The sequence below is a fragment of the Rhipicephalus sanguineus genome, chromosome 4 (genome assembly GCF_013339695.2).
Source record: "Rhipicephalus sanguineus isolate Rsan-2018 chromosome 4, BIME_Rsan_1.4, whole genome shotgun sequence".
Taxonomy (NCBI): Eukaryota; Metazoa; Arthropoda; class Arachnida; order Ixodida; family Ixodidae; genus Rhipicephalus; species Rhipicephalus sanguineus.
In genome coordinates, this window is record NC_051179.1 from 68,433,111 (window position 1) to 68,448,612 (window position 15,502).

Here is a 15,502-nt window from a genome sequence, read left to right on the forward strand (position 1 = left end):
TGAAATACAGTTTACAATTGGTTCTATCTAGGTTTTCCTTTATTAGAGTAACAGACTATGGTAAGCCTTTGCTAACTTCCATATTTCAGCATTTGTCAATCAAAAAAACTGGCTTAGCAGGTGTTGAGGGGAAAGGAAGAAACGCTTGTAGCTCATTTACTTCTATCATCGTCTCTCAATCTCGGAAAGCATGCTGCAAGGCTCTTTAGATGCTGCCAGTATGACTGCGTACAGGTTAGTAGTTGTTGCTGGGGGTGACAACCTGCTTCGTTTTGCTTTTTGTAATGGTTGCACTACCCCATTCCTGTTAAAACAGGAAGGAGTGCACCCCATTTTCATTGTACGATTAGAAATGTGGGTAGTGCGTACTCTCCAGCCTGCTTTTTCTGTAAGCCACTAATGTAACTCGTAACACTGTGAATGTCAGTGCAGTTAGGACATTACGACAAATTGCAAAAGACCATCTTGGGGACTGTTCTCACACTATTGTATGTTGCAAAAAGTGTAGTTTGTTATTTATAGACGGCTGTCTAATTTAATGGTGCATATGCTTTTCTTTTTCAACATTTCAGAACTACCTGCAGAAGAGGGTGAGTCCTTTCTTTCCTAATCGCATTTGGCATTCATGCAGTTTTTCTTTTTTTCATTTAGATCTTTACTATGCATACTCAGCTGAAGCACTTATATTTCAATTATTTGAATAACTCTACATACGTTCACTAAAAGCTCACAAGTTGCCTTTTATTGATTACTGTTGGCTAATTATCATTTACACGAAATGGATAGGCAGACATTTTTTACGTCTAGTGAGTCAAGTTGAGAATGAACTCCATGAAATTTTATATTTCATTATCCTGAACAAGCTATGATTACATTTGAGCCTACAATGTTCATGTGGTGCATTTTGCATGCCGGATGTGGTGTGGCTTGACACTGTGCCTTTGTTCCTTTTCTCCCCTTCTCTTTCTTGCAGGAAAGCCTCTGTGGCAACTTATACTCGAACAGTTTGACGACCTTCTAGTGAAGATTTTATTATTAGCTGCTGTTATTTCATTTGTAAGTGGTGAACGCTTTCCATTTTACATTTGCTTTTCCAATATGTGTGCGTGTCTCCACCATGTGGAATGTTGCACTTGACATTATGAGTGCTGTGCAAGGTGCTAAGATGTTTCATAGAAGTAGACAACAGGTTTCAGATAGTGAAGATGCACTCGCGTAAATGTGTACCAGACTACTAGAAGTCATAAGAAGAGTAGCAGTAAAGTTAGTGACGAAACGTTGCAGTGGGGTATTCTTCAAAGTGAGCAGATTTATTGTAGTCGCTTACCTACTGGAATTTGTTGGCAGTAGTGTGCTTGGGAAGATGTTCTTCCATTTAGAAACACGACAGCACCTGAGACTTCGACGTAGGAGGGAAGACTCGCAAAATGACAAGGTGCAAGCTTTACTACTCATCCTGTTGCACATGTAAATGCTAGATACATTGTATCATGTTTCCCAGTTTGGATTTTAATTTGCTTCAACTAAGCTTTGGGCACTTTATGCTTATTGGGCTTATAACAGTTATCAAATTAGTGATCTGATGGAAACATTGTTATTAATATGCCACTTCGCAAGTTTTTGCTGGCTGTTTGTCAATGGTTCATGCGTGTCTATACCCGATAGCTTAGCCTGTGCATCATTTGTAAATTGTTTAGCTTAAATATATATTGTAGTGGCCATACTTTATGACTTTCATGATAGCCTGAACACACTTACTCTTTTTTTTCACTAATAATTTGGTGATGGAAAGTTCTGGAACTGTCATTAAATCTTGCCTATGTTACGAACCTATGTATGTATGATAGGAGGGTCAAATTGTGCGCTTCGGCCTATATAATTATGTACATACACAGTGACCAAAAACACTTTTCCCTTTCTTCCACGAAGCAAAAAGCAAGCCGTCAGCCCGCTATGAACTTTGGTGCCCAAGTGTGAAAGTGTTTGAACAAATTTGATAGGCCGAAACCTGGAGCAAAACCTGGATAAACGCGGGGTTTTGTAGTGCACACTTGTTGAGCTTTGCCCCTGTTTAGCAGTTTTGCAGATATTGTGCTCAGGTTTGTGTACGATCCTTCAATTGTGTTCCCGCAGGTGTTGGCGCTATTCGAGGAGCATGAAGACTCCATCACAGCCTTTGTTGAACCTTTCGTCATCTTGCTCATTCTGATTGCCAATGCCGTTGTGGGTGTGTGGCAGGTGAGTGGGATGCTTGCTTCGAACATTTGCATCATTTTAGGATGATAACATGGGAGGTGCATGTTTTTTAGCGCCGCGAAGATGGATTATCGCACGTACCTTTTTCATCTGAAGAACAGGACCAGCCTTACTTGCATGCTGTGACTGCTCTTTGAAGCTTGAATGTAAGGTGCTGCAGCACACGTGCACAATTTTACAGTGCCACTCTTATGTGCGTTCTCATTTGATAGATATGCCCACTGAGAGTTGTCCATGATCAGCGGGTATTGAAAACTGGCATTCTGAAAAACTTACAGTAGCTAAACTTGAAAGTTAACATATGCTGTTAACTTTATTGCAATGTTTGTTGTAATAGTTAGCTAATGTTAATTAAATCGGGTAATGTCCAACTTTCAATGTGAAATGAAAAGCGTTCAAAATGTGGAAATGTCAACAGTAGTGCGTTATTTTGTTGTCAACTTCGAAAATTCGTGGTTTAGGGGCTGGTGCCACATACTTAATCAGAGGCATCATGCTAGTTAAAAAGTTCAGGCTGCTTGTGTCCGCACATTATCAACAGTCTCTCACTTGACTAACAGCTATCGTTTTCTCCTGTCTGCAGGAACGTAATGCAGAGAGCGCGATAGAAGCGCTCAAAGAGTACGAGCCCGAGATGGGCAAAGTTATACGCGCCAACAAACAGGGTGTCCAAAAGATTCGTGCCAAGGAAATCGTCCCTGGAGATCTTGTGGAGGTGTCCGGTGAGCAGTGGCCCTGGCCTTTTTTTTCTGCTTGACTCTTCAGTTTTTGTTTAAATCAAATTTTTAGCACAACTCGGTGCACAGTTCACTGAGCTTGTTTCTCTGAATTGTTGCGTAGGTTATCTATCAGCTTTTTAAAGACTTTCCTAAAGAAAAACAGTAGCTTCTTAGTAATGTGACAGCTTCTCTCTCTCTTTTTTTTAGAGCTCGTTTCGCATAGATTTCGGTGTCGGCGGCGACATCCTTGGTGTTTTAGCGAAAAAGCACCGTTGGACGTTAGCGAAAATTCGAGGTAGATGGAAATAACGATAGAAGCCTGAGGGCGTTTGCACTTTGGCTTTCTTTGCGGCACAGTTTAGGTCTGCATCGAGAAGCGAAGGCAGGTTAGCGATTGGGAAGGCGATAGTGCATGCGTGTGTGCATGTGGATATCGCTGTCGCGTTCAACGTGAAGCTTGAGGGTCCCCCAATTTTTTCGGTTCATTTATTTGCAAGGTCATTTCCAACTGTCTGTTAGGATAGCAAGCGTATCTTAAATCTGTAAACTTGCAAAGTTGCTCACCAATAGGCTACAATTATTGACAATAGCATCTAAGAGACAAGTGAGGCATAGTGATTGGTGCTCTGGGACACATAGACTTGCCAAATGACAGCACCTTCCTGACGTGACAGACTTAGTGTTTTTCATCAAAAATATGCGTGCAGTTCATGCCGGCAGTGTATGTAAAGATACTTGTGCAGTCATCAGGATGTACATCCAAAACGGCTTTAGAGCTGGTTCAACTTTTTTTTTTTCTGGTAAACAGTTGGTGACAAGGTCCCTGCCGATATCCGGTTGATGAAAATCCACTCTACAACCCTACGAGTGGACCAGTCCATCCTGACCGGAGAGTCGGTCTCGGTCATCAAGCACACGGACGCAATTCCAGACCCCCGTGCTGTCAACCAGGACAAGAAGAACATTCTTTTTTCGGTGAGGGGTAGCCTCTTCGTACTGTGCCTCTCTCCTTCCTCTTGCTGTGAAGACAGAGGGTGTTCGTTACACGTAAAGGTACATGCATAAGACGAAGCAAATCGTGATTTGAGCCTTGCATGTCACACGGATATGCATTACCCATTCCTTCCATGCTTCTACTAAGAGAGTCACGATAGAGCCAAAAGCAAAATGTGTTCGAATTTTCAGCACAAATACGAGTTAACTCAGTGCAAGAAAACTCGGTCTGGCAGCAGCCGTCGGGAACCTAGTCCAAGTACATCGTTAAATTACATGCACGAAATGTGTAGATTGCATTGTGAACCTGAGTGCTGCAAGTATGAATGTATGTTGGTTTATGATGCACGTGTGCTGTCACCCTCATTTTGGAAAGCGAACATGAGAGATATGGGTTGTGTGCACCGCCATCTCCTTTTCTCTGTGGTGTTTAAGCTAGCTTCTCCAACGTAGGTCACATGACGCAACTGTGTCCTCCCTAATCACATTTCGCGTAAATTCAACACTACTGGACAGCGTTGCTTGCAGCTTACAAAGTGTGGAGTGAATGTCGTAAAACGTGAAATGGCAGTTCAGACGTCTGTAGGTAACAGCTGTGCCTACGATGCACAGGACAAAATGCCGAGAGACCAGTTGGCTTTCTTGGCCAAAGTATATTGTGCAGCTGTTGTGCGCATTAGATGCTCTCGCTCAAACATTGCCATGCAGTAGCAATCGTGATGCTGAGTGCAAGCAAATGCATTAATGTTCACATACGGTACTGGTGTGTCAATAAGCTGTGTATGTGAAGGGCTTCGCAGAAGGTCCAGTAGCGTAGTAAATGCGAGTGATGAATCAGGCCCATTTGTACCATAGTAGCTTGACAGCTGAACTTTAAGGTCACAAGCGCAGTACTGGCATAGTGCATTTATATATTATAGGAGGATTTTTAGTTACATCTGGCTAAGTAAGCTCCTTTCTTTCAAGCTGTCAATTTTCATGTGTTCTTGCTGTCTAGTAGAAGGGCATGTAAAAAAAAAACACTTTTGTGGCCTAATGACTATCAGTTAGAGCTTTCATTCCGTGCTACAACGAAAATATTCAGGTGCCTAAATTTCAGTTTTCATTGGTACCATTACATGCCGGGTGTTTTACGGGGTTTGTGTTAAGCTACTGCTCACAACTTCTTTTTCTGCAGGGTACCAACATTGCATCAGGAAAGGCTGTCGGCATTGTCGTTGGCACTGGCCTTGAAACTGCCATTGGTACGTGTTATCTCTTGGTGTTCTTCAGATTTCTGGGACAGTGCTTTTAAAACAAAATTGGTGTATGTGAAAAGGCCAAGTTAAGATGTCAGCTTGGATAACTTGCTTTGGGAAGTATCTTTGTGGTAGGGAATCAAGGGGTTGTTTGCCCAAGTTAGTGAATGGGTACATTGAAACACACTTGGCTTGTTTGTGTTTTCAGCATTTGTTTTTGCAGTTTGAAGATTAAGATGACACTGCGTAGACAACTTGTGGCATTGCTGCTTATAGTGTGGGATGAGATATAATGCTGTCTTTTTAGACCGCTGCTAATTATCTGATAGCGCTACATTTCACCAGTGTTAACTCATGCGCTAATGCTCATGCTACTCGTAGGGATGGCGGTATTATTGCTGACCTCTTCATTTGCTGCCTTACTCGCAGGTAAAATCCGGACAGAAATGACGGAGACGGAAGAAGTGAAGACCCCGCTGCAGCAGAAGTTGGACGAATTTGGAGAGCAGCTCTCCAAGGTTTGTGCCTTCTGTTTTGTGTACTTCTACTATTCAGGCATTGCGTGTGCGAACCTTTACGTCATCTGTCGCTATGTATGCTCCCTGTTTTTGGTTCGTTTGGCTAAGATGAGGATTTCAATCTTGCACAAGTCCTGTATTTCTCCGCTGTACATAAATTTGTTCAAAACACAGGATTCTTAGAAAGATTTTGTAGGACTTGAGCTAAACCATTGAATGCTACCAACTTTTAGAATTTCTGTCAGGTTTGCTAACACTTATGCGCTGCACATTCTCGGGAACAGTACATCTTTTGCTTTGTTCTCAGCATTGTACTTTCATTATGCTGACCTCTTTGTTCTTGCGTGTTTGTGCACAGGTGATCTCTGTGATTTGCGTGGCGGTGTGGGCGATCAACATTGGACACTTCAACGACCCCGCTCACGGTGGCTCGTGGATAAAGGGGGCCGTGTACTACTTCAAGATTGCCGTAGCGCTAGCCGTGGCCGCCATCCCCGAGGGCTTGCCGGCCGTCATCACCACTTGCCTCGCCCTGGGCACGCGGCGCATGGCCAAGAAGAATGCCATCGTGCGCTCCCTGCCCTCGGTCGAGACCCTCGGTTGCACGTCGGTCATCTGCTCCGACAAGACTGGCACCCTCACTACCAACCAGATGTCGGTGAGTACGGCCTCGGTGTCGTAGCAGCCACTGAGTTTCTGTGACAAAAGTTCATGCAGGCGATCAAAGAGGATTGCCCTAAGAAGCAAGTAACTGGATCTGCCCTCAGTAGGCGTTCACCGCACTCTTTTGCAGTAGTGTTCTTGCTTTTCAGTGCTCTGTTTCGCACTGGATGCGAGAAATCGCATTCCGTCTCGGCACTACACCTTATAATCCAAGAGCTTTGCTGTTGCTTTTTGATGTTGTACTTCGTTTAGCTAAGTCTGTTGGATTATTCTGCTGTAAGGTATCCTCCATAGACCAGCTGTAGCTACTATACATCCCCGGCAGGTACAGCAGAAGTTTTTCAACCTTTCGATCTGGGGGGGGGGCCCTTGTTTGTGCAGTGTCCTGGATTAATGCATTCATGTCTTTCTTGACTTGCGTTTTATAAAAGTTTACTCCGAGTGTACTGCACCAGGGTTGTTGGGGTGTTAGCAGTGGGGTGTAAACCTCCCACACAAATGGTACGGGAACGAGGGCATTGCTATGGCTTCCCTGGGAGATCTCGTTTAGGATTAATTGTGGTGCAGATTTACTGGGGTCGTGACAATAAATGATTCCTTAGCAAACCTGGCAAATATTTCTAGTTCACGCAAGAATCTTCTCGTTTGCAGCAACATAATACAGTATGACCTCATTACAACAGACCTTTATGATAAAGGGGATTTTGGACTGTTGTAAAGGGAGTATGTAAAATCCAGGCACTTTTACAACAGACTTTTATGTAAACGCCAAGTGGGTCTCTTATAGCCGGAGAGAATTGTGAGTCACAAACGCGGCCAAAGAATAGATTTATTCTTAATGGGGGACACGGTTTTCTTACCGCAGAAAATTAAAAAAAAATCTATTTTCTGTATGTCACATTTTCAGTTTCTGTAGTCCTTTTTCTATTTGATTCCAAAATATCTTCACTAAAAACTACATAGAAGTGCTGTAAAAAATTTGTTGCGCCTGCCGAGGGGGTGAAAATTAATGCAGAAGTCGCAAAAAAACAACAGCATTTTTCAAAAAAGTTATAGCTCTGCAACGGGGCACCGCCGTTATGGACTCGTCGGAAAGAGCAGTTCTCCGTGTTCAAATTCCCCACTTCAGCTAGCTCCTCCATTCGGAAAAAAGTGTACAAAAAGCAAACGTTTTCACGTTGGTTTCGAGGCCTCCAATTGCTGTTTCTGCCATGTTGCTCCAGCACATCTCGCCATTGGACCGATGCTTGCTCAGGGAGAGCGTCTGCTGCTTGCGCCTCACGAGGTCATGGCTGTCAAAAATCGCGTACTTAGTGACACATTCTGTGTTCACGGGTTGACGATCATGTAGAATATAATTACGCTTTACTTTGGCAGCTTCAAGGGAAAGCTCAATCGTCAGATTACGATATCGTACCGCGCTCTTCACGAACAACGAAAGAGTTTCAGACCAACTTATAGCATTGACTCGTCGGACTCGCGTTTAGAGGTTCTGCTCATCAGCCTCGGACCTCGTGACGAAGACCGTCCGGGGACAACTCTTTGTACCCGCGATCGAGCAGGACATACTTTGAAGCATCGGGCACCACGGCCACACACATTGCAGCCGAGCTTTCTGCTTGAAGTCGTGGCTAGGCCTAACTATGCTCACGGCGCCCATGTACGAGACGAATGTGAACTTTGCGGGCAAGAACATCGCGCTAGGGAACATGCGAAAGTGAAGAAGCCACTGTGTGCTTCGTCGCAAGCAACGAATCGCATTGCCCGCTGGCTCCTCGGAACTGCGGATGGGCAATTTACGCTTCGGCAGTGTACCCCCCGCCAAGCTCACCGTGCAGTGACCGTTCGGAGCCGCGGTGGCAGCGACTAGCAATTTCGTGCGTTGGCGTCCCAAAACGCAAGACTAAGCATGCTGTGCGCCAATTTTTTGTCGCCGCGGCTAGGCATAACTGATCATTGACAGACCGGAGATCGGCGGCCTTTGTTCTTAAATCGGTACGTCGATATCCGGTGCGCTGTTCCCATCCCAAAAGTATGCCAAGCGATGTTTGAAGTCGGAAGTTATTGAATTTAGAATGCCTGTGGTAGAAAAGTCCTTTGTAAAAGGGTCCTGACCACCTTGCTGGCCTTACATTTTGAGTCAGTTATATCCGAATGTCCGTTTTACCAGAATTCGTTGTAAACAAAGCTCAATCAATAGAACAGATAGGGAGGTTGGCATAACGCAAATTGGTCTGTAGTATCTGAATGTCTGTTGTAAGCAAATCCATTGTAACGAGGATATACTGTATAATTTTCAGAAGGCATTTCGCAGACAATGTCCTCTGGTGTCTATAATCTGTGTCTAAACTGTTTTGTTCTTTCTGTGTATGTTCAGGTAAGCCGCTTCTTCATCCTCGACAAGGCTGACCCCGGCGACATCAGCTTCCACGAGTTTGAGGTAACTGGCTCGACGTATGAGCCCATCGGTGAGGTCTTCAAGAACGGCGCCAAGGCCAACTGCGCAAACTACGAAGCCCTACACGAGCTGACCACCATTTGTTGCATGTGCAACGACTCCAGCATTGACTTCAATGAGGTAAGCACTCGCGTGATCATTCCTCTTTTTTTTTTTTTTTTCTTGACTGTAAAACTGCCTCTAGCGACAAGAATATTGAGTAGTGTCACACATTATGATGCCACAATAAATGAAAGCAGATACTGAATTTACTCTCGTAATGATCGCATTCCTGAATTTCACCATCTAAATTTGATTTCTTCTTTTCTTCCCATGTAATGATCACTCCTCAAAGTTACTATGGAGCCGTAACCTCGCGGCAACAGCAGCGATGACACACGCTCGTTGTTTTTAAAGACGATAGTCTTTCTTGGGGAACTTAAACGCAGAAATTTTGGTCTGTCTTTCTGTCTGTCTGTCTTTCTGTTTGTCGGCACGTCCCTCGATTCAGCCACTCGGCCAAAGTCGAACCACTTGTCCAAGGGCCAGCCATCGTGAACGGCTGACTAGGTTCATACTTGTGTACATTGTTGATCAAAAAGCAAACATTACGCATATCTGAGGCACAACATCACTAGGTAAGTATTAGGTGGTGTGTTCCTTTAATAGAAAATACATAGATACGTAATTCTAGACACCCTAGTTTCTTAAGCTGCGCTGGAAATGCGACTGCGCCGAAACTTGGCTTCCTCCGTGCCCTCTGCACGAGCTCATTGTTGTGTTTCGGTTTCGGTTCAGTATTGCACTGTACGAATGCCATGGGGCACCGCTCTGGCATTCCTGCTTTACCCAGACGACGTGAATATAAAAGAGTGTGTGGAGAGTACTCGTTGAGTGCGGGCGAACACGCGGTCGGCGCTTCGCGCCAAACCGCGTGTTCGGGCTGGCTGGCGTCCCCGACGGTCGCGTTGGTCACCGCCGGTCTTCGCCTGCTGCTGCGCCGGGACTACCAGCCCGCAACACAGCATTCACGTTTCCCGACGTATTGCCAGATGGCGTTATATCTCACGCAGTGCCTCTTCTATCGTTTTTAGACATTTGCAGCGAAGCACGCAGATACGCGGCCAATTTTTGTGAGGCAGCCGCTGCACTAAACAGTGCAGTTGCAGAAAGCACTTGATTGCAGCACTGTCCCGCGTCATGTAACGGTGACATTACATGGACCTGCATCTTGAAACGGGGCATACGTGGCAAGAACTGGCAGCCACGCGGAGAGGCCCAAGAACATACTGTCTGCATTCTCACCAATGCAGCCTTTGCATTCCCTTGTAGTGCGTGACTCGACAAGGCAAAGCTTGTCTTGCTGTCGCTAAATTGCCAACACAGTAAGGGATTTAACAATGTGTTTGACTTCAACTTCTTCGTTCCTGCGCGATCACCGGCTCGTATGAACCTCTCGACAAGCTCTTACCTTCTTTGGCTGCATAATCAGATAAAGGTTACGCCCGGTTCTTCCTATGCGATTCCATTTTCGAAATTTCCTAACTGAGTTATGATCGTTTTAATTTAATGTTAAGCATTGTTCGTGGAACATGTGCGCACAGTACTATTTGCATGCCCACTGACTTTCTTATCGACGGTACAAGTGTCGTGGTGTCCACGCGCCATATTAAAGTGTGCTTGTCTCCCTGCAGTACAAGCAAGCCTTTGAAAAAGTGGGCGAGGCTACCGAGACTGCGCTGATCGTGCTGGCTGAGAAGATGAACCCCTTCGGATTCGACAAGAGCGGCAAGTCCAGGCGTGACGCGGCGTTGACGGTCAACCACGGCGTGCAGGCAATGTGGAAGAAGGAGTTCACTCTCGAGTTCTCCCGGGACCGCAAGTCTATGAGCTCCTACTGCTCTCCCACGAGGGCTGCTGCCAACACCAAGCTTGGAACCGGACCCAAAATGTTTGTGAAGGTGGGTATGTCATACGGTTTTTTTGTTTTAGTCCTTCAGTTCGCAGACCTAGGACGCATGTTTTGGAAACAAGCGCCTGCCTTCTTTTTCCTCCGTGAGACAATTTTTTTTAAACGATGGCTGTTTTAGAGGCACAAACTAGTTGCACTTGCCTGTACCATATTTGGGTGTATTACTCGCACGTTTCATCCAAACTAAAATGCGTGTTTGGGTCTGGACCACATGGCACATAGATAAAAATGATAAATTTGACAAAGTGACATCATCACAATGTAGCCCGGTTATAACGAAGTTGGCGGGAATCTGAAATTACTTCGCTATAACCGCTTTTTCGCTCTATCTGGACTCTAAAAAAAATCAAACATTATGCAGACCAAGAAAAATCATTAATTTACACTTTCTGAAAAAAGCGATCAAGGGTCCCTTGCACGTGTTTCGCAAGCGCGCGTTTCAGAACACTTTGCTCAACGTTGTCCATCAGATCGCAACTGCCCGGTTCGGTGCACAAGCACATACGCAGCATGTCGACAGCTGCGAGAGCTGCTCCGGCGGTCCCAGGCTGAGGCGCACCAACGTCGTCACCTTCGCCGTCCGAGGAACTGCTATCTGTGGCCGTTTCCTTTTTGGAGACGCTAGCGGCGAGTTCATCGGTGGTGAGCTCCTCCGTTGCGAAGAGGTCTTGATCCGCCAGGGGAAAGTCCAGATAATCCAACCCGCTTGGGACAAGGCTTGCATTTTCTGCGTGTCACTGCCGCGGCACCATCCGCTGCAACAGCATCGATGTCTGCTGTCGTAAAGTTCGCCGATTCACATGGGCAGGCCTAGCTGCAACCGCGGCAAGTCCAAGCGCGCTGCGATAATCTGCTTTTCACCAGTGAAACAGCACGAGCGAACGAATGCTTTTGCTGCTCAACCGTGGTCAAGTCCAAGCGCGCTGCGATAATGCGCTTTTCACCTGTGAACAGAGACGCAGCACAACATGTGTGAACGGAACGGCTGCTTCTGCTGACTGAACTGACTGAACACCACAAAAGAAAGAACGGCTTTGCGTGCGACAGGTTTGCGCGGAGCCGTTGGCGGAGCGCTGCAGCCAGGCTTAGGCAGGCCTAGCTGGTGGCGCCATGCCGTGGAAGAAAAGCAATTTAGGAGCGCACCAACTTGCTTCGCTTTTTCACCAAAATGAGGCGCCACAAGCGGAACCGGTCTAAAGCGGTCACAAAGTTTCTGAAGCTGCCCCCACGACCTCCTCTCTGAAGAGAGGAGTACGCCGTGAAACGAGATAAGATCGCGGCAGTCCTGGCACTTGAAAAAAGAATGGGAAGCATTTGCGAGACGGCTACCGGGCGACCGTGTGGTGCGGTGAAGCACGCTTTCGAGCAGAGTGGGGCGACGCGGCTGCCGGGAGCCAAGAATTGGCGATTTTTAGGCCTAGTTGATTCACGCGAAAACTTGAAAGGTGGTTTGATGGATTTTTTTTCTGTTGTTCTCGACAAAAAACCTCGCTATATCCGCTGAGTCGCATTTTTTTACTTCGTTAAAAGTGGACTTAAAAGGCATTGAAAATGCTGAAATTGGGACGGGAAATCAAGATCACTTCGTTATAACCGCTATTTCGCTGTAAGTGGGTTCGTTATAAATGGGCTACACTGTAGATACAATGAACTTGTACAGCTAGGATAAAGGACACAACACGCCCAGTGAAACAGCTACCTAAATAGGCCTTTTCTTTACACATTGAAAAGGGGCGGCAGACCAGCTACCACCACTTTATGCTGAGCTATCACGTTCGTTATAAATGAGTTCAACTGTATTGTCCTGCTCCATGACACGCTCCCAGAAATGCCACCAGTGCAATTTCCTGCCCACGCATACATACCACTACAGTACTTGTGGTGCTATTGAAGTCCAGTGCCCCAAGTGACTGGCCCTCGTTTTCTGCAGGGGGCCCCAGAGGGTGTTCTTGAGCGGTGCAGCCACTGCAGGGTTGGCGACAAGAAGATGGCCATGTCGGGAGCTGTGAAACAGCGCATCTTGGACCTTACGCGTACCTACGGCACCGGCCGCGACACACTGCGGTGCCTGGCCCTCGCCACCTTGGACAACCCACCCAAGCCGGAAGAGATGGACCTTGGTGACTCCACGAAGTTTGCCACTTATGAGGTGCGTTTCTGCATGTCTGTGGGCTATGACTCATACGGGATACTGACTCTTTTTGCATTCATATCTTTTTCCTAGTTATCCCAGTTCTAGCTCTTGTATGAGTCTTCATATAGACAGTTGACGAATTCTCAATTGTATTGAAGTATTGAAGTTAATCCATTTGGTTGGGGAGGCTTTAATTTGTGTAGTTTACTCCTGCTGTAGTGGGATAGGGGGTGCAAATTGCAAAATGGAAGCGTCTCTCATAATCATAGCGTGGTTTTGGGACGTTAAACCCCAGATATTATTATAATTGCAAAATGGAATTCCGCATGCACCACGTCCATAAGATTGGTTAGTGGCTTTAGGTGTCCGCAACAGCTGATAACCTGATGACCTTCGTGCGCTTGTCACAGGTGAACCTGACCTTTGTCGGCGTGGTGGGCATGCTCGACCCTCCCCGGAAAGAAGTGTACGACTCCATCATGCGTTGCCGGGCTGCTGGCATTCGGGTCATCGTCATCACGGGCGACAACAAGGGCACGGCCGAGGCCATCTGCCGCCGCATCGGCATCTTCGAGGAGGATGAGGACCCCACGGGCATGTCCTACTCTGGCCGCGAGTTTGACGACCTACCCTTAGAGGAACAGAGACGAGCCGTCCAGAGGGCGCGGTTGTTCTCGAGAGTGGAGCCCGCCCACAAAAGCAAGATCGTCGAGTTCCTCCAGGCCGACGGCGAGATCTCTGCCATGACCGGCGACGGCGTCAATGATGCTCCCGCTCTCAAGAAGGCCGAGATTGGCATTGCCATGGGCTCGGGCACGGCGGTGGCCAAGTCCGCTTCGGAGATGGTGCTGGCCGACGACAACTTCTCGAGCATCGTGTCAGCCGTGGAGGAAGGTCGCGCCATCTACAACAACATGAAGCAGTTCATCCGTTACCTGATCTCGTCCAACATTGGCGAGGTGGTGAGCATCTTCCTGACAGCGGCGCTGGGCCTGCCCGAGGCCCTGATCCCTGTGCAGCTGCTGTGGGTGAACCTGGTGACGGACGGCCTGCCCGCCACTGCCCTGGGCTTCAACCCCCCCGACCTGGACATCATGGAGCGGCCTCCCCGCAAGGCGGACGAGTCCCTCATCTCAGGTCGGTGCCTCCCCTTTGGCCACACATTATGACCTGAGTGTGCTATTTTAATAAAGGGCCCTTCACCAGGTTTTAGGGGGGACGCGGGGATCAAATCGCGAAAAATGGCAAAAAAATCGATTTTCTGAAAATCACATTTTCAGTTTCTGTAGCCCTTTTTTTTTATCTAATTCCCAAATATCTTCGCTGAAAACCACGTAGAAGGGCTATTAAAAATTGTTGCGCCCGCTGAGGTAACGAAAATTATCGCAGAAATCGCAAAAAAGAAAGCGTTTTTCAAAAAATTATAGCTTTGTAACGGCGCGACCGAGCACCACCATCTAAGGCTCGTCTGAAAGAGCATTTCTCAGTCTTCAAATTCCCCGCCTCAGCTGGCTCCTCCATTTAAAAACAAGCGCACAAAAAGGAAACGTTTAAAGGTCGTTTCGAGGCCCCCCATCGGCCGCGGCCTCCATGATGCTCTAGCGCGCCTCGCCATTGGTCCGATGGTCGCTCCCGGTGTGCGTTGTCTGCGGCTTCCGCGTTGCGGTGTCACGGCTGTCGAAAATCACGCTAATTACTGAAGCGTTTGCACTCGTTTTGTGTTCGCTGGTCGACGATAATTACGTGTTAGCAGCTGCACCCGGAAGCTCATTCATCAGACCGTGCATCAGACTGCAATAGCCTGACACGCTCGACGCGAACATCGCGGAAGCACGTCTCGAGCCTGTATTTCGTTCACTCGTCGGACCCGCGGTTAGAAGGTCTGCCCGTCGGCATCTCGGACCTCGTGACGAAGAAAGGTGATGATATTGAAAGACGTGAACGCACATGTTTCTCGACAGGAGATTATGAAAAAGCACGACGTTAAAAGAAGCACCTTAAGCGACTACGTGAAGAACCAAGCAAAAATCTTCGAGGCGTTTGACAGCGGCAAATTCACCGGCAAAAGAAAGACTAAGGACGGCAGTGCACCCAAGACTGGAAGATGTACTGCTGCAGTGGATAACAGACATGCGGAACAGCCAGCTTCCCTTGAGTGGATCATTGATCTGTCGGCAAGCTGAAAGGTACGCACTGAAAATGAACATCGACGCTTTCAGTGCATCTTAAGGATGTTTTGCCCGCTTTAAAGGGACACGGGTCTTTGAGACCGAAAATCAGAAAAAAAATCGAATTTTTGAAAATGTTTTATTTGGATTCTGCCACTACTGATGCATAACCTCGCCAATTTTCATGCGTCTTAGATCAGTATTTTAGCCGTGACAGCATTTTATGTGCCATCAGCGAGCTAAATTTTTAGCGATGAACGCGTAAAAAACGGGCTTATTCAGCGCCGCGCTGATGCCGTTCTACGTTCCCTACGGCAGCCATCTTGGTCGCATTCGAAAGAGCCGCGCTTTTTCTTGAATATCCCACCGCCCTTGTTTCCGTCCTCTCAGAATTCACGTAGAAA

General features: G+C 46.9%; 1 protein-coding gene across 5 annotated transcripts in view; it reads left to right on the forward strand.

Annotated features, from left to right (window-relative positions):
• The window catches only part of LOC119390185 (calcium-transporting ATPase sarcoplasmic/endoplasmic reticulum type), a 139,802-nt gene that overhangs the window by 104,066 nt on the left and 20,234 nt on the right, over nucleotides 1-15,502 (forward strand). For all 5 annotated transcript variants that reach the window (XM_037657746.2, XM_037657743.2, XM_049414688.1 and 2 more), the window contains exons 3-14: nucleotides 573-590; nucleotides 974-1,056; nucleotides 2,134-2,238; nucleotides 2,840-2,978; nucleotides 3,784-3,950; nucleotides 5,146-5,212; nucleotides 5,636-5,724; nucleotides 6,083-6,382; nucleotides 8,765-8,965; nucleotides 10,519-10,785; nucleotides 12,727-12,945; nucleotides 13,341-14,067. In XM_037657746.2, coding sequence (XP_037513674.1) covers nucleotides 573-590; nucleotides 974-1,056; nucleotides 2,134-2,238; nucleotides 2,840-2,978; nucleotides 3,784-3,950; nucleotides 5,146-5,212; nucleotides 5,636-5,724; nucleotides 6,083-6,382; nucleotides 8,765-8,965; nucleotides 10,519-10,785; nucleotides 12,727-12,945; nucleotides 13,341-14,067 — 2,382 coding nt within the window. The remainder of the gene's footprint in view (nucleotides 1-572; nucleotides 591-973; nucleotides 1,057-2,133; nucleotides 2,239-2,839; nucleotides 2,979-3,783; nucleotides 3,951-5,145; nucleotides 5,213-5,635; nucleotides 5,725-6,082; nucleotides 6,383-8,764; nucleotides 8,966-10,518; nucleotides 10,786-12,726; nucleotides 12,946-13,340; nucleotides 14,068-15,502) is intronic.